The sequence below is a fragment of the Pezoporus occidentalis genome, unplaced genomic scaffold, assembly GCF_034315485.1.
Source record: "Pezoporus occidentalis ecotype Australia unplaced genomic scaffold, CSIRO_AGI_Poc_V1 ctg19, whole genome shotgun sequence".
NCBI classification, from domain to species: domain Eukaryota; kingdom Metazoa; phylum Chordata; class Aves; order Psittaciformes; family Psittacidae; genus Pezoporus; species Pezoporus occidentalis.
In genome coordinates, this window is record NW_026913748.1 from 6,694,481 (window position 1) to 6,714,704 (window position 20,224).

General features: G+C 41.7%; 1 protein-coding gene across 1 annotated transcript; it reads right to left on the bottom strand.

Moving 5' to 3' along the window:
* Positions 1 to 869: 869 nt before the first annotated feature.
* RAD52 (RAD52 homolog, DNA repair protein) lies at positions 870 to 20,221 on the bottom strand. The gene is made up of 12 exons (XM_062616701.1): positions 20,073 to 20,221; positions 12,602 to 12,689; positions 9,954 to 10,055; positions 9,236 to 9,329; positions 7,458 to 7,525; positions 7,080 to 7,198; positions 6,915 to 6,990; positions 3,746 to 3,942; positions 3,392 to 3,528; positions 2,667 to 2,747; positions 1,918 to 2,148; positions 870 to 1,641 (listed from the first exon to the last, which is right to left on the bottom strand). The coding sequence occupies exons 2-12, from the start codon at positions 12,686 to 12,688 to the stop codon at positions 1,583 to 1,585; spliced, it is 1,251 nt and encodes a 416-aa protein (XP_062472685.1). The 5' UTR covers position 12,689; positions 20,073 to 20,221; the 3' UTR covers positions 870 to 1,582.
* Positions 20,222 to 20,224: the final 3 nt, after the last annotated feature.

Here is a 20,224-nt window from a genome sequence, read left to right on the forward strand (position 1 = left end):
GCATGAAAATCCCATTCAGACATGTGGTATGTATTTCTTCCCTGGGCTGTTCTGAAGGCAGTGCTGAGTCAGAGCGACAAGCACAGTGGAATGTGTAACTTTCAGATGTAATCTAATCTATTACACTTAATTATAATTTGTCCTATCTTTCTATACTGCCATCAACCATAGAATCATAGCATGGTTTCACTTGGAAGGGACCTTAAAGACCTTAGTTCCAACCCTGTGCCATGGGCAGGGACATCTTCCACTGGACCAGGTCGCTCCAAGCCCTATCCAACCTGGCCTTGAACACTGCCAGGGATGGGGCAGCCACAGCTTCTCTGTGCAACCTGTGCCAGTGCCTCACCACCCTCATAGTTAAGAACATCCTAACATCTAGTGCAATCATCCTCCTGGTCTCCAGTGCTGCAAGGTGGCTACTGCGGTGCCAGGGTCCCCACATCATGCCTGGGGAAGCTGGAGCTACCACTTACCAGGAGGAGTGCTGCTCAAACCCTCAAGTGGTGCCTGGGAGCTGTGGCTGAACCACTGCCAGAGGAAGAGAACTGGGGCTTGCCCAGTGGAACCAGTGCCCTTTCCAGAGCCTCAACATGGACACTGGTGTTTTTCAAACACTGCTTAAAAATGTTTCCTTTGACCTTACTGGCAGGAATGGCTGTTGCCTGGCTCAAACTTTTGAAACTCACTGGATGTGCTTTTTCTGTTCACCCACCTAAAAGCAAATGCAAGGCTGTACAGGCACTTTCGCTTCCTACTCGTAACTAGTCAGAATGTATTAACTTCTTTGAGCTAATTTGAGCAATTACACAGGAATTGAGTTGTGATGGGTTGAAGGGTGCAGAGGCACAAAGAGCCACAAAGTGTGGTTGTTCTTCAAATTTCACCTTTATTTTTATATTGAAAAGGGTTGAAAGCTTATTTAAAATCAAAAGTGCTGCTCCCATTCATCTTACAAAGGCTCCAAGCAAACACTGTCTGAGATGCTATGTGCAACTTTGGCAGCAGTCCCAGCATGTTCCTGCCCCTGTGCTGCCCTGTTGTGCAGGCACAGCTAGATGTGCAGCTGCACTGGAGTCACATACAGCTGAGGAAGAGAGACAGGCTCCGACTCTGTGCTCCCACAGCTTTGTGCCCTCAGCTCCTCCAAAGGGGCAACCGCAGATCCGAGGCGTTGTCTGACCATAATCCCCCCCTCCCTGTATCAGTGAACATCTCTTTGCTCTGTGCTGAGAGGCAGCACTGAGGAAGAAAGAAACCTTGAATTGCCTCTCATTTTAAAGATCAATTCTGTTACCATTTCAGGCAAATTGTGTGTCACATCAGCTGGCCTACTACAGCCATGAGTCCAGTGCTGCAGAAGCACAAATGATTGCTTGTTTATAGGAAAAGGCATTTGAAATATGTAATAACCTTAAAGCACATTAAGGTCCTGCTGGCTGTGTTAAGCTCTTCTGTATTGCTTTCACTGTAACACACAGGAAAATCCACCAAGGCATTAGACTTCCTCACATGACTTGGACAGCCAGTTGCAAGTCTTCAGATGGAATCCAGCATGGAGGTAAGGATATCACCACATGTCCTACGTGGGTTCTAGCCTCCTTTTCTTCAGGTTTTGACTTCTCCTGAGGGGACTGCACTCTGCCAAACAAGGAGACAGTGAGAAATGGAAGTTTATTCAAGCTTTTTTTTTGCTTCTAAAAGAGCACCTCAATTTTTTTTTTCTAGCTCTTCCTTGACAGGACAGTTGGATAGCAGAAATAGATAGTTCTCCTAGCCCACTCTTGCAGCATCTACAGCCAGGTCCAAGAAGAGAGGAATGGTTCTCCCACTCCAGTTTACTTGTTTACCAGTGCTGCTTTTAGTGCTGAGAGCCACTGTTAAGCCAGAACTTGGTCATGCTTTGGTACCACGTACCTGAAGTACGCTGGTTGCTGCTCATGATGGTAGCAGATGGCTGCAGTTGTGCAAGCCTAGCAGAAGCTTTGTGATAGTTCATTCTGTGGGGTGTCCTGTTACGAGTAGTCATCTGATGACAACCACTGGGTGTTTCAGGTGTCTGTTGTTTGGCTGATGGGTCTGCCATTTCGTGACCCAGTATCTTAAGATCAATGGTCTCCAAGGAAATGTCCCAAAGTTCAGGATCATCTAGAAGGCATGAAAAACTGATCAAACCAAAGACAATGGTAATGTACTGCAGGAGTGACAGGAACACCAGCATCAGTGCACTCTTTTCCTACAAGCGCTGGTAACTATTGAAGTTAAGCTGTAAAGCATCTTCTATGTCAGTGCACAGCAGGGGATGGCGCTCTGGACTTCAGCAATGTCCAGGCACCATGGTGTGTGACTCAAATAGCCACAGCTATGTTAAGACAAGACATCCTCCACCCCCATCCCACTCCAAATGTTGTGCTTCTGTGCAGTATCACTTCAGGAAAAGGGTTTATCATATAGTATAACTGAAAAGCAAAAGTGTGAAACCCCTCACGGTGATGGACACCACTGCCTTGCCACTCAAGCAAAATTTGTTGTTGTTAAGATCAGACTCATGCTCACACTTCTGTCACTCCAGCCTCCTCAGAACTTTTACCATTGCACTGTACTGTGAAGAGTTGATTTAAATGATAATGATTTAATACTCTATTATGTATTGCTTTTTGGCTGACCTGCAAAGAACTCCTCTTCTATTGCTAGTTCCTGTTGTACTGCTGCTGGAGTGCTGTGCTTTACAGGAGGATTGGGTATTGCTGGATGGAGGTAACACAAGAAGAGATTAATATTAGAAATAAATACAGGCAAACAGTTTTACTCCTTCTTATCAGAGCCAGAGTGTCAAATGAAAAGCAGCAGCTGCCACCAGGTACCCTCTTTTTTCTAAGAGCTGGTTACATTTTGGTAGGTGGAACAGCAAGATTCTGTACCTGATGATGGCTGATGGGAGCAACTGCACTACTTTAGAATGGATTTTAGCCTGTTTACCCAATCCCCAAGTTCCTGCTTACTCCACAGCTGATCAGACTTCCCCATGAGTAAAGAGCAACCTATTAGTAGCTAACGCAAAATTACTTGCCTGCAACCACCCCAGTGAAGTGCTGCAGCCTCAGCTCAGGTGCAGCATGTTAATAGTACTGTCAACAGCTGTTGTGCTGCATGATGCTTTTGGGTAGTTGAAAAGTTGTAGTTTAAAGATGCAGTTTTAGAGCTGACATTCCTGCTTCTTTAAGAACATGAAGGGTGGGGAAGTGTGCTAATCCTCCTTCTTTTGGCCTCAAAGGTGTGTAGACAGTACACTACAAAAGCAGGTGGAACTAGTCAGGCTCCAGTAGAGAAGATAGCATGTGCCTGCCAGCAACTATTGTTGAAACTGTCCATATTTAATGCTGAGTCTTACTGTGTTTGCTGCTGGGAGAAACGACAGGAACCTGATGTTTTTTCTCCATCTGTTCCCGGAACTGTTGCTGTAGCTGCTTTTGTCTCAATTTCCGCTGGTAAGTGGCATCACATTCAATAGCTGAAGAGTCTGTATTTCTGTCCCGCCCCCACCCAGGGAATCACAGTGTTAAACAGGATTTCAGCAACTACTTTTGATGAAGAAAAAGATGCATAAAGAAGTAACAGCAAGAGAAAAATATTATCCACTAAACCAGCATTTTATAGCATCCTCCAAATTGGCCTGTCCATGTGTTTTAACAGTGCAGTAACTTCCAATGGAGCTTACAAAATCAGTTTATGATAGTGGTCTTACCTGGAGCTATTTAGCTGTTTCTGATCTACTGTCACTGCAGCAGCCTCTGGCTGACCAGGCTTACAATCAGATGCCATCTCACAACGTTGCCTTGCTGCTGAGTTCTCTCTTTGCAAACAGCTATTGTATCTTGCTTTCTCTATTTCAGGCTCATAGTCTTGTCTTTTAGCTTTGACCAAATCTAACTCAGGAGGTACCTAGTAAAGGAAAAAAGAAAACATATTCAGGAACTTCCTTTGCCAAGTTAAAGACTCTTTTATACAGTACTGTTGAAAATCTAGCTTGTTTACTATAAGTGGAATAGTAAGTAAGGAAACTGAAGCACATTTTGAGTACAAAGTCATTCAGTTAATTACTGAATTTATGGGACTCTGGGTTAGTTTAATAGCTCAGTGCTTCATGGCAGATGATAGACCTTGTCTCCCCATACTGTACTGTCTGCAAACCAGAACACATGCTGGAGATCAATGCAGAATTCTACAGCTTCTCAGAAAAGCTCGCAAGTCTGTTGTTGAATCTGTTAGTTTTGCCAGATCCATTTTCATGGCTGTATTAAAGGGCATGGCAAACCTTTACGCAGCTCTGCAGGCATGAGGTCACTGAGGAAGGCACACCATTCTCTTTTTAGTAAAGCTGGGATGGTTTGGCTCTGTGAATTTACAAATCTGTGGCAATGCTGCTAGCAGATAATGACCCTGGCAAAGCAAAGATCTTCGCCATCTTTATTTGGCAAGGGGTCACTTTGGATCTGCTCCCGTAGTCTAATTTACCTAGACAGAAAGCCCTTACAGCTCCAGGCTGGCTAGCAGAGTCTAGCAAATCCTAGTACGATGAAGGCAACTTTACTTTGGAAGTTCACAGATCAGCAGTTCTAAAAGACTGACTTTTTGCTCAATCAGCAAGCCAGGTCACCTCTTAGAAGCCTACTGCCCCCAGCTGGTACGCATCAGGAGCTAACAAACACGACTAATGTTGGCTCCTGAGGTGCAACCTCACTAACAGCCAGGACAACTTTAATATTATGAAGACTGCTGTGTTACATCACAGCATGCTTATGAATTGTGATGGCTCTGAAAGACTGGGGTTACAGTATGGCTGTCACTGATGCTGTACATCACAATTTGCTGTCTCTCTCTGAACCAAAGACCTCCAAATGGGGCATTTCTCCATGGTGTTCGTTACCTCAGAAGGTTCAACGACCTAGTGTTTAACAGAGGGTAAAGTAACTGCAGCTCTTCCTTTGCAAACTGAAACCTAAGGAGGTAAGGAGTCTGAAAAGCAAAGCAAGATGTAATGTGGCTTCTTATCCTTCAGGATAAGAGCCATCATTATGGCAGGGAAAATAAGTGTTCAAGTACACATCAGTTGTACATGCTAATTCATCATACGTTCAAGAGCCACAGTTTGCCAGTAGCATCATATCAAATATTAAAGCAAATAATTTGGAGCATAGCTCTTCCTAACGTTATTTGTCATCCTCCAGCAGCCAAGTCCCATACATCCTGTTCTCAAAATTCAGATACCAGTACATTTTTGAAGTCAAGGCAGAGGACATTTGCAGGGCCATTTGTACACTCCTCATACAACACCAAAACAAAATGGTGTGACCTGTTTTGCTCTTCTGTGGTAAAACTTCAAAGTGACTGGCAAGAGTTACAAGTTGTTGTGGGTCCAGTCTAAACAGTTTGGTTTGCCCTTTCTACCACAGATGCATTTAGTAGTCTGTGGTGTTCTTTTGGAAAGGATCCGATTTGGTTAACTGACAGCTGAAACCACCTGTAGAAACTACCTCTGTTTGAGACTTGAGAACAAAACCACTGGTACAGAATAACTACTTTGTTAACTATTCTAGCAAAAAAAAGAGGGGTTAAATACAGGGGCACTATACATTTTGCCACAAGGAACACGCTGAGTCTATCTAGCTGTAATATGCATTAGGGCCTAGTAGAGTTTTAATACTAATTAGTAGAAGGACAGAGCAACCATCAATGAACATATTGACATCACTCCTGTATGGATTTTGCTTAAAATTAAGGGAAAGTTCTAGCTACAACAAGCAGCTTTGGTATGTGACCCACCTGGTATTGTTTCTAGGATATCCTGGGCTATGCTAATAATATCTATATGAAGGGGAAAGTCTTTTTCATGAAAAAAAATCCTATTTTCAGCCAGAGCTTCCTGAAGTTTAAAGAATGCTCCATTTTCCTGCTTCCCACTGGCTAACATATAGGTTGTTGGCTTGAGAGACTAAATCAAATAGTCCTCATTTTGCAGGAATGCACACAGGAGCTGTACCTGCTTTAGGGTAGGTTACACAGATAATAGAGACAGTGTCTGCTTATTCTTTGGCCGTGCCCATAGCCTCTGGCTTTACAACCTATTACAGCAATTGGAAACTGTGTCACTATATGCAGGCGTTTCCTATCCTGTTTTAAAATATTTTTCCTGATAAAGTTCAGTAATGAGAGGAATATAACATGCTTGATTTTTAAAATTCATAATAGGAAACTGGATTGTGCTGTACCACTGACAATGAGAACAGAGAGAGATGTATTCTGGTTTTGCCCAATGCAGGTCAAAAGCATACAAGCAAAGAAACAGGGACGCTGCCTTGACAGACTCTATTCCCCTAAACACTTTCCTCTCATCTCTGTGATAAATATATGCCTTGACACTGGTATCTTTGCTGATACACATTTAAAACAGAAGTGACTAGATGAGAGCAATGAACTGGGTGCTGCAGCTGAAAAACCATAAACAGTCTTAAGAATTACAGCACATGGAGAAAATATCATCTACAAGCTAGTTTCAACAGTTTAGTGTTTCTTATGGTAACACTTAACCTGCTATGAAGACAGACAGATCTATGCATTACAGGCAATGAACAGAGAGACTTGGACAACATGGCCATAAATATCACGAGATCTTGAGCAGCATACTGTTTCTTCACCATAGTAATCTTGTCTGCTGAAAACAGTCAAATTTAGAGTAGTTGGGGTAAAATGTCAGGGAAGAACTCTGTAACAAACAGTTCACACAAACTAGCAGGTAAAGGCTCCTAGCCAGAAACATTTGGGGATGAGATGCGTTATTTATAATCTTTGCAATATGAAGGACCAGGACCAGCAGATGTCCTGCAGCCCCTGCTCCAACGGCCCATGTACTGCACCTGACGTGGAAGCTTATTCACAGCTCGTAGGTAGTCTTTGTCTAGGATGCAGTTCCCAAGAGCATTTCCAAAGCACCTGTGAAACAAGAGAGCTCACTGTGACTGAAAATAACACTTAATTCTCATGTAACTTCTGAAAACGTACAAGTACTGATCTGCACTTACTTGAGTGCCCTCTTCAGTCCATCTGTTACTGCCTCCTTTCTTGCCTTTTCTAGGGACAAGGCCTTAGACTTTAGGCCTTCACTGACTCCATACCCCACGTCTTCATGGTATGACCCATCCTGCAATAAAATGTTAAAATTACAAACTATAAATGAATTTTTGCACATACAGCACTTCTTGTTAGATGCTGTACTCTCCTAAGCCTGATCACTTGCTCTTAGCTGGTTGTTCTATAGCAAGGTCAATGTTTTGGACCCCTCTAGATTCTCTAATGTAGTACAGTACTCAAGAGCCACAGCCTGACCTATGCATGAACTTTAATTCACAGCTTCAGGCATTTGCTTAAGTATAAACACAGCAAACAAAAAATCCACTTACCTTAAGCTGAACTTTCACAAATGCACAGACCCCCACATAGAACTTGCCATTGTTGAGGTCAACAAAGTCTGGGGGAGGGAAAAGTAACATCCTAAATAATGCAAAAGACTTCTGATCTAAATTTAGGTCTTATTTTGTCTTTTGATTTTGTCTTTTCCTTCATAAACCTGTACTATACTTGCTGAATGTGCCTAAGATACTGTAATGGAGCACGACTTTGAAATATTAACTGTAGTTTGAGAATGCTGACTTGCATATATGCTCTGGGCATGTTATGTGATACTTTCTGGTTATTAGTGGCTAGACCTGCCAACAGTGACAGCTTGCTACTACGTGTATAAACTTAAACACATGTAAGAAAGAAAGAAAGAACTGGAAATGTTACTTCTCATTCAATTACATATCCTACATGTTCAAAGCATCAGAATTTTTTTCAGCTGGAAGGGAAGATAAAAGCATCAGTTTATAAAAACAGCAACAGAAAAATAACCGTTGTGTGTAAAAGTAACTTGTTGCTATTACATAGTAGAAGTCTCCAGTTTGTGAAATTTTGCACAAGGTTTTATCCAGGACAAACTGTCTGAAGAGCTTAACAGGTTGCAATACAACTCCCAATCCAGAATCTCTAATATACTTTATTTTACACCAAAAGCAATGCTATGTAATATACATTGGGCACTCCAGCTAGCAGTCTTACAAGTCTGGCATGTCCCATGATACATGTCTGAAATTAAATGCTTTGAAGTTCAAGTAACTGTACTCTGGGGTCCAAAAGTCAAAAGTTCTTCTGTACTCATCTGGTCTATTTGTTCAAACTGTTTTATATAAACCTGCTGGGGGTGCAAGCTCATTTTCTACCCAGGAATTTAAAATCAAACATAACAGAATCTTCTGTCTCTGAATGTCTAAGGAATGTTTTGTTATGGCATTATTTGAAAACCATAAAAGGTAGGAGGATGTCAGCTTTTTCTTGACTGAAAAGAGTGGTGGTAGTGGTAAAGTGGTAAAGAATAGATGGGAAGCAATGAAGTAACTTATGTCTAAAATCTACCAGCAGAAAGAGGTAAGAAAAGATTTCTGAACGTGGAAAGGAGGAAGGAGCTACACTTAAACAGCTTTGTGAGCTACTTCAACAACCAGTCTTCAATCTAAGCATAGCATATCTGCAAGCAAGGACAATACTGTTCTGGTAGGAACTATTTCAGCTATTGAGATGCGAGAGCTTAAGCTTTAAGATGACCTGAATATCATTTTCTAGAACAAGCATTTTTCCAAAGCTTTCTATTGTAAAAACCTCAAAGCCAGGTACTGGCTAGAAGAAGAATCTGCAGAAAAAGATGGGTCCCTAAAGATTAGGGGAATATTAACTGAGTACAGGAACTTGTTAGAACATAGAAATTACAGGTGAGGATGAAAGTAGTCACAGGGTTGTTGGATGTTATATAGTTTAACTGTAATTACTCTTGACTGAGTGTTCCCATAGAGATCAGAACACGTGATTAGAATAGCTCAAGAGTAATCACAAACACACTTGGAATAATGACTACAACACATTCCAGTGCAAGATCTAAAAAGAAAACACAAGCTCCATTACCATTTGATTTCTCTCATTCTTACCAACTGCTAAGACACCTGGAAATTCCACATGCCTCTCCCCAGGTTCTTTGAAGTGATCAAGTTCTAGGATAGATACCCAGGTCTTTATCTGAGAGTCTCTTCCTTCTGCACCTCACAGTGAAGCAAGAGGAAAGACTTCTTTACCCACAAGAGATACTTACCAACATTCTGCTGAGTGACTGAATGAGCCCAGCCATTGAAGCCAAACATCTCATTGGCCAGACTGATTACCTTGTGACTCTCAATGTAACAGACCTGAAAAGCAAAGCATTTATACATAAATATACATATAGGTACATACATGTGTGCACACATCTTTACATACTTTATTTTAAAGAGGGATTACACACATCATCTTACACTGACGACACCTAAGTTCAAGGTTCTGATAATGTGAATAAAAGGACGATGGTGCAACTTTTAGATGGTGCACCTTCCTCAAGCACCTGTGATGGGGGTTGATATAACAAAAAAAGACTTAATCAGCAGAGCTAGCAGGCATTAAAGAGGGTAAAATGCAGCCAATGTTATATAATACTTTGTATATTCCAGTTCTGGGAAAAAATAAGAAAAATATCTCGATGTTCCACAAGTTGATAAATATTCTCTTGTGAAGGATGAAGCATTGAAAAGTTGTCTTTTTTTTTTAAGTGTGAAAGGAACCTCAATAGAAGCCAGGGTTTATGCTGTACTGACTTTACTTTTATATAGACATGTTAAACTACTAGTGGAAAATTATCTTAAAAATAAAACAAATCAAAAACAACCCTCCCCCCCCAAAACCAAAAAAATTATTGTAACTTCTTTCTACCCTAGTTTTTCTGGAAATAAAATAAACCAAAATAGTGGGTTGAAACATCTGGCCATGTTTATTCTTACCTTTTGTCCTCCTCCAGCTTGCCGACTACTAATGTATTCTGGACCTAGTCTCTGACGAAGAGCATGCTGGATAGCTTGATATTCACTGGCTGTGTATTGATGCTTGACAAAAAAAAGCAAAATAAGTCTCCCTTCATTTTAGCTCCCCCTTTTCTGCTAATATCACTTCTTAATCCCATTTTTCCACATACTGTCCTTCCAAGAGGTGTATGATCCATTTTTCAAAACAGGTTGTTAACAGACAAGGAAAGACCTCAGGGGGTATGTGTGCATTACATTTGCCATTATATTGTTTCTTTTCCCTTACTCTTGGAAGTATATGTATACAAGCATTAATTATTGAGCTGTAGCAATTATTTTTCATTTCTCATAACCACCAGCTACATTAGAAAAACTGAGATGAGCCAGGCCTATTAGTATCCTATTGAAATCTTAATGCAGTCATAATCCTAGTCAATGTTGCCAGGAATATGCATTTAAGATTATGTTTCACCTCTCAAAAAATAAAACATCTCTCTGTGACGAACAAGAGAAATTTATTTTAAAACTCCAACCAAACCCAAGTTTAACCTTACTCTACCACCATATGCCTTCATGGCAGGGTGGATAAGCAGCTCAGGCAAGCAGTCAACCCAGGAATCTCTTGAGGAGCATTCAGCAAATTCTCCTCATGCAGAGAGGTCCTTTGGATAACTCCAGCATCACTGGTATGATCAGATAACAACCAGCATCACTGGAAGCATAAAGTGTTGTAACTTTGGTCCTTCTCTAAGCAGAAGTACAATTTACAATCTGTAAAGGTTAGAGAGGCCTAAATGCATGCTGAAGGATTCAAGCACTAAAATGCTTGTGTTGCTATGCTCTGATGTGAGACAGAACAGAGATTTCACCACCTAAATCGTAAGTATTGTGTATGCATGTATTGGCTGCCCTATCATTCAGCAGAACACAGAATCGAATAGAGTGTGTGCCATATATAGAATCATAGAACAGTTAGGGTTGGAAAGGACCTTAAGATCATCAAGTTCCAACCCCCTGCCATGGGCAGGGACACCTCACACTAAACCATATCACTCAAGGCTTCGTCCAACCTGGTCTTGAACACCGCCAGGGATGGAGCATTCACACCTTCCCTGGGCAACCCATTCCAGTGCCTCACCACCCTAACAGGAAAGAATTTCCTCCTTATATCCAATCTAAACTTCCCCTGTTTAAATTTTAACCCATTACCCCTTGTCCTGTCACTACAGTCCCTAATGAATAGTCCATCCCCAGCATCCTTATAGGCCCCCTTCAGATACTGGAAGGCTGCTAGGAGGTCTCCACGCAGCCTTCTCTTCTCCAGGCTCAACAGCCCCAACTTTCTCAGCCTGTCTTCATACGGGAGGTGCTCCAGTCCCCTGATCATCCTCGTGGCCCTTCTCTGGACTTGTTCCAACAGTTCCATGTCCTTTTTATGTTGAGGACACCAGAACTGCACACAATACTCCAGGTGAGGTCTCACAAGAGCAGAGTAGAGGGGCAGGATCACCTCCTTCGACCTGCTGGTCACGCTCCTTTTGATGCAGCCCAGGATACGGTTGGCTTTCTGGGCTGCAAGTGCACACTGCTGCCTCATGTTCATTTTCTCATCGACCAACACCCCCAAGTCCTTCTCCACAGGGCTGCTCTGAATCTCTTCTTTGCCCAACCTGTAGCTGTGCCTGGGATTGCTCTGACCCAGGTGAAGGACCTTGCACTTGCCATGGTTAAACTTCATGAGGTTGGCATCAGCCCACCTCACAAGCGTGTCGAGGTCCCTCTGGATGGCATTGCTTCCCTCCAGCATTATCAACCGAACCACACAGCTTGGTGTCATCGGCAAACTTGCTGAGGGCGCACTCAAACCCTCTGTCCATGTCAGCGACAAAGATGTTGAACAAGACGGGTCCCAACACCAATCCCTGAGGGACACCACTCGTTACTGGTCTCCAGCCGGACATTGAGCCATTGACCACAACTCTTTGTGTGAGGCCGTCCAGCCAGTTCTTTATCCACCGAGTGGTCCATCCATCAAATTGATGTCTCTCCAATTCAGAGACAAGGATGTCATGTGGGACAGTGTCGAACGCTTTACACAAGTCCAGGTAGATGACATCAACTGCTCTACCCCTGTCCATCAGTTCTGTAGCCCCATGATAGAAGGCCACCAAATTGGTCAGGCAGGATTTCCCCTTAGTGAAGCCATGCTGGCTGTCACCAAGCACCTTGTTGTTTTTCATGTGCCTTAGCATGCCTTCCAGGAGAATCTGCTCCAAGATTTTGCCAGGCAAAATGTTCCAACACCTGCCAAAACTCTTAAATTTGTATTTGGTTCTGTTAAAACTTAAAGAAATAACTGTCTTTTTCTGCACTATAATGCAACTCTGTAACCAAAAGCCATGAGGGATAAAGGAAGAGTGCACATGACTGTGTCGTATTCAGACACTTTGTATAAATGCTTACTAGGCAGAAGAAGATTCATCACCAAAAATGTTCTGTGCAAGTAGGTATAGTATAGCTAGGCTAATGGATAGGGCTCCAGCTTTAAAATGAGTAAATATGCAGAGCAGATTTCTGGAAGTGCAAGCATAAAGTTTCTATTTCCCTCTCAGGCAAAAGGAACTGACCTGTCCAAAGCAAGCAACCGAGCTGGTAGTGCTAGAAGTATTGCTGCTGATGCAACTTTCGCCGTCTTTCCATTGACTTTCAGGCATCCTTAAAGATAAAATATAAACGCTGAAGATAACAGAACAGTCCATATGAAGACAAGCCAAAAAGCTGTTGGAAGTTCACTGCCCAGTGAGTATAACAATGTTCTGTAATAGATGTGTTAGACATTACAGTACTGTACTTCTCACTCCACAGAAGCGCTACAGCCCCAGCTGGAAATCTATTTTCTGATGTTGTTTCAGAACAGTCAAAACTTTCCTTCTTAAATAAGTTAAAATATGTAGGTAGAAATGGCAAGTTTCATCCTAGAAGCAGAAGCACCGCTCCTCTCTTCCACCCATAAAACCAGTAAAGGTGAGCCTAAATTAAATTATATGACGACAGTGAAACAATTACTTTATTTAATGAACAAATAAATTATTCTTGCTAGTAAAATGAAATGAATTAAAAAATTCAACAGCATCTAAATCCTGTATAAGATCAGAAACTAGACTGAAAAATGAATAGTGTCTCGAGGCCTTAGTTTAAATATTAAGCTGGTAACAGCTGTTTGTTTTTTAGGTAAATGTATTGTACTATTCTAGGTAAGGAAAACCAGAATTCCCTCTTTCAGCTTCTTCACCACTGTCTTCCCAGATCGCTTTCAAGATCCATTAATACTTAGAATCTGATGAAAAGCAGAGGCAACTTTCTAAAATTCTACTTGTCAATACCCTGATTTGTCAGTCTTTATTTCAGATTATTGTTTTGACTGTAATCATACTGTCCTGTGTTATGGCGGTATCATATAAACAGTGCAGGTTTCAACAGGGTTGAAAAACATATAGATCTGTCAGAATTTTAAGAAGTTGTAGCAGCAATTCAGTAGATGGCACCCTTTTCCAAGCCAGTGTCTCACAACTACCCAGTACTGCATTACCACTCCACCTTGCTGTTGGAGAAGTGCTCTTGCTCAGAGTTTATACTAAAGGTGTGCAAAGGAATTCCAGCAGCACTTCTATATATGCCCAGAAACACAAATGCTGAGTACAGCTGGTATCACAGAACACCAGGTTGCAAAGGACCTCAGGGATCATCTGGTCCAACCTTTCTAAGGCAAAGCGTGACCTAGACTATGTGTCCCAGCACCCTGACCAGCTAAACCTTAAAAGTGTCCAAAGTTGGGGAACCCACCCTTTCCCGGAAGAGATTATTCCAATGGCTGATTGTTCTCATTGTGAAAAGTTTTCCTCGTGTCCAGTCAGAATCTCCCCAGTAGGAACTTGTTCCCATAAACCCTTGCCTTCCGCCTGTGACTCCTTGTGAAAGGGGAGTCTCCACCTTCTTTGTAGCCACCCTGGAACATGGTGATAAGGTCTCTCCTGAGCCTTCTCTTCTCTAGGCTAAACAAACCCAGTTCTTTCAGCCTTCCTTTCCTCAGAGTGTAGTCTACCACTAAGTCTTTTCTGTGCAATAGAAATGTGAAACAGATCAATATACACACAAGACAGCCAGAGATCTCAGAATAGTTTGAGAAAGTCCAAATCCTCAGCGGAGAGCATTATTAGTCAGTCAGAACCTGGCTAGTACGTACCCTGTGCTAATGTACCGCAGATTCAGCACTTTTAAAACCAAGTAGTTTTCCTAGACTCTAAACAAGGAAGCCAAAGTTTACTGAACTTGGCATACAGTTTTCAGAGAATGGATACTAGTTGTTTCCTTGGCAAGTATGAGCACTGGTAATTATGCCAGGTGTAGCTAAAATTCTCCTTATTTTTGTTTGGCTATAGTTATTAATCTTTGGTACAAAGGTTCTAGATTTGTACAGTGTTCCTACATCTGAACGTGTTTCATTCAAAAGTTTGCCTCAATTTATGATAAATACAACTGGTTTTGGAAGACAACAAATAGAAATGAATATTACTAGGAGAAACACTTGTGATTTAAGCAGGCTGTTTGCCCTATTAAGCAAAAAGCTCATTGCACTGTGAGGGAGACAAGTAGAGAGAAAATAGTATGTGTGATAGGTGGCAGCGGGAATCAAAGTTTGGACAATGCTACTTTCTTTTTTTCCCCATTCATTCTAAGAGGCCCAGATCAGATCTTAATCATTACAAAGCCCTTGGGGGAAAAAAATTGCCGACAATGTGTGCATTTGCCTACACAACCCTATTACCAGTTTGCCACAAATCTTTATGCACAGTGGGTGGGTGGCATTTTGAAGCAAGATTGCTTTAACTAAAACAGTATTGAGTCCTTTGAAATTTTATATAGTGTGAACCACTATCAGTCTAAATTCTCTGAAAAGATACACCTTTAATGAAACTCTGAATAAGATACAGGAATTGATTCTGAATTAGAATGAGGAAGTACAGAATTCTGCTGAAAACAGCTTCACTTCACATGGTTTTAATCCAACAGATCAGATGCTGCTAGAAAATACTAGCAATACCATTCTTTGCAATTAACAGTTTAAAAACATATCAGTGGTTTGTATTCAAATTATAGATTACTCTACAGCTTGTGTGAAGGAGACAGATGATGTCAGTTTAGTTTCAGGCTTTGCCTGTAAGGAACAGTTTGTTTCAGCTGTGAGCCTTGTTTAAACCAAACACTCTATTAGATCAGTGTGGTGTTTCTTTTTCAGTTGGTGAAGCACAGTACAGTAAAGCTGTATATCTCAAAACACTTATCAGAACATTTCAAAGTAACACAACTTTAATGTCAAAATTATTAGAGTAGGAGTTCAGAAGAGAGAAAAGTTAATTCTGCAAATGGAGTTATAAATCTATTTGGATACCAGAGCTAGTGAAGGAAAGGTGCTTCCATTCCTCAGCAGAATATTGTTTCCTCACCTCACCCTCTTCCCACAGTGTTTTGGCTCATGTGAAATATTAATACTGAAGTAGATAACAAGCTATTGAATAGAGTGCAAAAGAGCCTCAAACACCCTTCAGGGTCCAGACAGTGCTAAGGAGACTGCCTGACACATAAACCTGTATCAAAAAGGCTGCATTTTCAAATGATCTTAAAATATGGAAAATTAAAGTTTAAATATACTTACTATGTATGCAGAATGATAAAAGCAGTTTAACATCAGTGTAAGGACACCTACAAATTATAATTTATTACCTCTGTGATTGTGACTGTTTATTATTTACAGGGAATTCTTTTTAGTTTAGCTATATTCTCAGAAAGTTTTCTTGTCACTGAGAAAAAACACACAGGAGACTACTGCTATTGCACTGTGCTCCAAAAGGTTACCTTGATAGACTGGAACAGGTAAAGAATACCAACAGCTTTTACTACCATCACATTTTGGTTTTGATTTTGTAAAAAATGTCAATAACACAAAAGCTTAAATTGTGAACATATTAGGCACACAATCAGAAATAGGGCTATTTTGTGAAACTGGGTATGAAATACAAATTTCCAACAGCACTTTAGAAGTAGGTATTTACTTGTATGATGGTAGAGAACTGAGCAGCTGCTGAGAAAACTCTGGGTGTGCACACGAATTCCCATGTGGGAAATAAACCAATCTTCTAGAATAGGTAATCCTGAATTTAATCTACCACTACAGTACAACTACTGCTGTAGGTTATGGCAGCAACACCTTCAGCTTCCATGATAGTATGCAGATAACTTTAATTTTCTAAATTAACACTTCCTCACACATCTTTCTACCATATGGTCCATTACCCCAAAAAGAGATTTTGGTCCCAAATCACCTCTATTCCTATCAGTTCCTCTCTGTCTTAACAACCTAGGTTTTTCAATCACGCATTGTGCCTCAGTCTTGTGCTAGGAGTATCAGTTCCCAGTTCTCTTCGCATGTAAGGTAGAAGCAGGCGGTTTTGCATCACTTCAAAATAGTTTGCATACCATGAATTGTCTAAGAACCAGAGCTTAGGAAATGCTCAGCTAGAACATGTCTGTTTTGAGAAATTAATTGTAGCGTCACATAATCTAAGATACAACTTTAACGTGGACTGTGAACTTTTATAGGGCTTTTTATTCAATGTTCTTCTCTATATGGTTTCTTTCACAGTGAAGCTTTGGTTTGCTGCGTAAAACTCTTTAACATTCTTTCAATAAATGCAATTCCACTGAGCCCACCAAAAGCAAACAGCATGTAGCAACAAGTGATTTAACAGGTAGTAAAGATAACACCACATATTTAACCTAAGGTTCATATTGCTCTAACAAAACATAGAAAAAACTTCAAAAGTTTTATATTTCTGTGGAATATTCCCTCCTCTGGGAACTCCAAACTATTTTATAAGTTGATTAACCAGTTATGCAAAGGCTGCTTTACCTAACACTGAGCTGAGGCATGTAGCCCTTTTAAGTACAATGGAGCAGATGTTCCTAATCAAGACAGGCCTGTGGGATATCACAGTTTAAAAAGAGTGGAAAACAGATTACGAAATTCCTGTAGAAAAATTGCATACAATACAACTCTTCAGTTTTGACTTCTGATATCTCTAGGCAAACAACACTGATGACTTGAGAAAAGTGAGGTAATGGTCTGTTAACTTCAACAGAAGAAAAAGATAGTTGGTATTTTACAAGTTAAACAATGGAATGTACAGGGAGGCCATGAGACCTGGTGTCTACTGTAGACTCAATCTGTCCTCTGATGCTTGCCAATACCGTATTGATACATGTTACTGATGTTGACTCAGGCCACCTTCTCAGACCAGAGAATAAAAAGGTAAAATATAGCAAGCTTGAGCTGTCTGCAGTAGTTTAAATATATTTGCTTTCAAGACATATGAAAACCACTACCACAATTTCTCCTTAGTTACGGCACGTTAGATTTGACATACCCACAGTCCCACTTCAGTGGAATCTATATATGTGGCTCTGACAGCACAACTTAACCTTTAGATTTACTAGGCATTACTATGCTTACTGCTGGTATGTCTAGGATGAGGGTACCCTCCCTGCACTAAACAGAAAACACTAATGCTTGTTATACTTTTTACTAATTAACATTTTTATAAACACATTGTAAAGCTCTTTCTTATCTTCAAATAAGCTTAGCAGAAAAACATCATGCATTTGCGGGGGAGTGTTTCTACTTAAGACTTTTTTTGAATATATCCACATCAGAAACTAAGCCTATCTGGTAAATTCCTGTATTTTTTGGAACATGGGATGAGAAACTCATCTCCTTACTCATTATGCTAAGTTTCCTGTCATAACAGCATTTACACAGTTGTTGCAAGTTCATCAAACATCAATATATCTATTGCACATTGTTTTATGATCCTGCTTCCCCAGTAATTTCAAATCTAATTCCAGTCCAAACTGGTTAGCTTAATGCAAGTGTTGCTGTGTTTAGACGGCATGTTTTTTAGATGTTGCTGGTTACCCCTCCCAACACGTTCCTAGTAACAGTGTTATGTGTAAACTACTTCTGTGAAACAGTAACACCTCAGTTACAAAACCAAAAAGCGAACAATCTGCTCTTGCAAAACTGGTTTCACATTTATAGAGATGGAGTAAAAGCAAAGAGAGCTTGTTCTGGAGCTTGGACCTGGCAGAAATATTACTCAAATATCATAAATTATTTATGTTGGTACTTATTTCTAAAAGCCTGTCAGATTGATTTATAACCACATCATTTATGGATAAGCCACTTCAGTCATTGCATGGAAAAGAGCAAGCTTTTTAACTGAAGAGTAATGGTTTGGGACTTACAGGGGAAAAGCTGCCTGTTCAATTGTAACTGTAGAAAGCCTGTCATTTTGCCAAATGCAATTACTACACAAGAGATTAATCCAGTCTGGAATCTAAAACATCTGAACCCTATAAGAGCTGTCGGAGATCTGTCAAACTACAGATCATAAAATCTATTATGATACAGGCAGAGAGGATGCTTCTGGCAGCACAACCACGTTAAGCTGCCACACTAATTATGTTACCACAAAAAAAATCTAGAGCTCTCAAACTCTCCATTTTTCTGTTTTGCTCTAGGTTGACACTGTTTATTTTTAAATGGAAAATCATTTACATTTGAAATTGACAGATTACTTCAGGCATAGGCAAGCCGATACCTATTTTCACCCTTCTGCTTTCTTAGGCAGCAGCGTAAAGCATCTGTTTCTGGAGATACTTTAGGCTTGGGAGAATGGCTTGTATACTATAGCATGCACTTACCTGCACTATATTACTCTTCAGAAATTAATTTTAAATGGATTATGTGCTTCTACAGTTGCAAAGGAAGTTCAGGTTATTAGGACCTCAGTGTGTATCAGTTATCATGATTGCGAGAGGTCTGAATTGCTGTATTTATTGCAACAGGATATTAATTCGAATAGTGATAACTTATACGTCAATAACTTTGTGATTCCTTATGTAGTCTTATAGATCTATCAAATTTACCACAAATTCTCATTTTAGTGCCCCCTGGGAATAATGGCTATGTAAGTCAACGTTGGGTTTGCTTGCTTACACCTTGAAAATGCAAAGAATTGAACTAGAAAGATCCCTGAGCAAGTCATTTGCTCTGTCTGCCTGGATGAAGGCAAAACTGTCAACACAGCTTGGAAGTCATAGAATCAGCTAGTTTGGAAAAGACCTTGGGATCACCAAGTCCAACCGTTACCCCAGGACTGTCGAGTCTATCATTAAACCATGTCACTAAGTCTCTTGTCTACATGGTTTTTGAACACTTCCAGGGACGGTGACTCAACCACTTCCTTGGGCAGCCTGTGCCAAGGCTTGACAACCTTTCCCATGAAGAAATCTTCCCTGTATATCCAGTCTAAACCTCCCCGTCTCTAAGCTATTTCCTATTGTCCTATCGCTTGTTACTTGGGAGAAGAGACCAATCCCCACCTCTCTCCATCCTCTTTTTCAGGTAGTTGCAGAGAGTGATGAAGTCCCCCCTTCCCGAGCCTTCTCTTCTCCAGACTAAGCAACTCCAGCTCCCTCGAGACAGCTCCTCATAAGACTTGTGCTTCAGGGCCTGCTTCAGCACAATTCTAAGGAAGGAGTACTTATCAGAGAACGGAACTGTTCCCCGTGTAAGCGTGCCTAAGCAGCACCGAGGCTGTGTACCAGCTTTGGCACTGCCTTTGTGGCTCCAAACACCGAAACCGCCGCAACCCTGCGGCCCCTAGGGCCTCACAGCCGAGAGACTAGGGAGAGCCGCCCAAGGAGCAGTGGGGTTGGCGGCAGGGGAACCAGGCGGGAAGGGGCGGGCAGCGGCCACAGGGCTGGCACCACGATCCCCACCCCAGCAGGCGCTGCCCCTCTGCCGGCGCCGCCAAGGGCTTTCCGCTGAGGAACCACCACACTCCCACCCTCCCCCCGGGGCGCCCGCCAACGGCTGCCCCTCGCGCGCCCTTCGCCCACCGGGTGGCTCCGCTGGAGGGGCCGCCACCATGACCATCAGTGAGGGGAACGAAGGGGAGCTCTTCCTGCCGGCCGCAGTACCTGGGCCGGGGCGAGGGCCGTCCGCCAGCGACAGTTCGCAGTTCCCGCCTTGCGCAAGAGGAGGCGGAGGAAGGCGGGAGTGACGCCCGGAGCAGGCGCTACGGCCGGGGAGAGGAGCCAAACTTCCTACGGGAGCGGTAAGCGGTGACGCG

Coding starts and splice junctions, on each gene's coding strand:
- RAD52 (XM_062616701.1), bottom strand. CDS start 12,688: ATGCCTGAAAGTCAATGGAAAGACGGCGAAAGTTGCATCAGCAGCAAT. Junction 7,526..9,235: donor AGTCACTCAGCAGAATGTTG/GTAAGTATCTCT, acceptor TCCCTCCCCCAG/ACTTTGTTGACCTCAACAAT. Junction 3,529..3,745: donor AAACAGCTAAATAGCTCCAG/GTAAGACCACTA, acceptor GGGGCGGGACAG/AAATACAGACTCTTCAGCTA.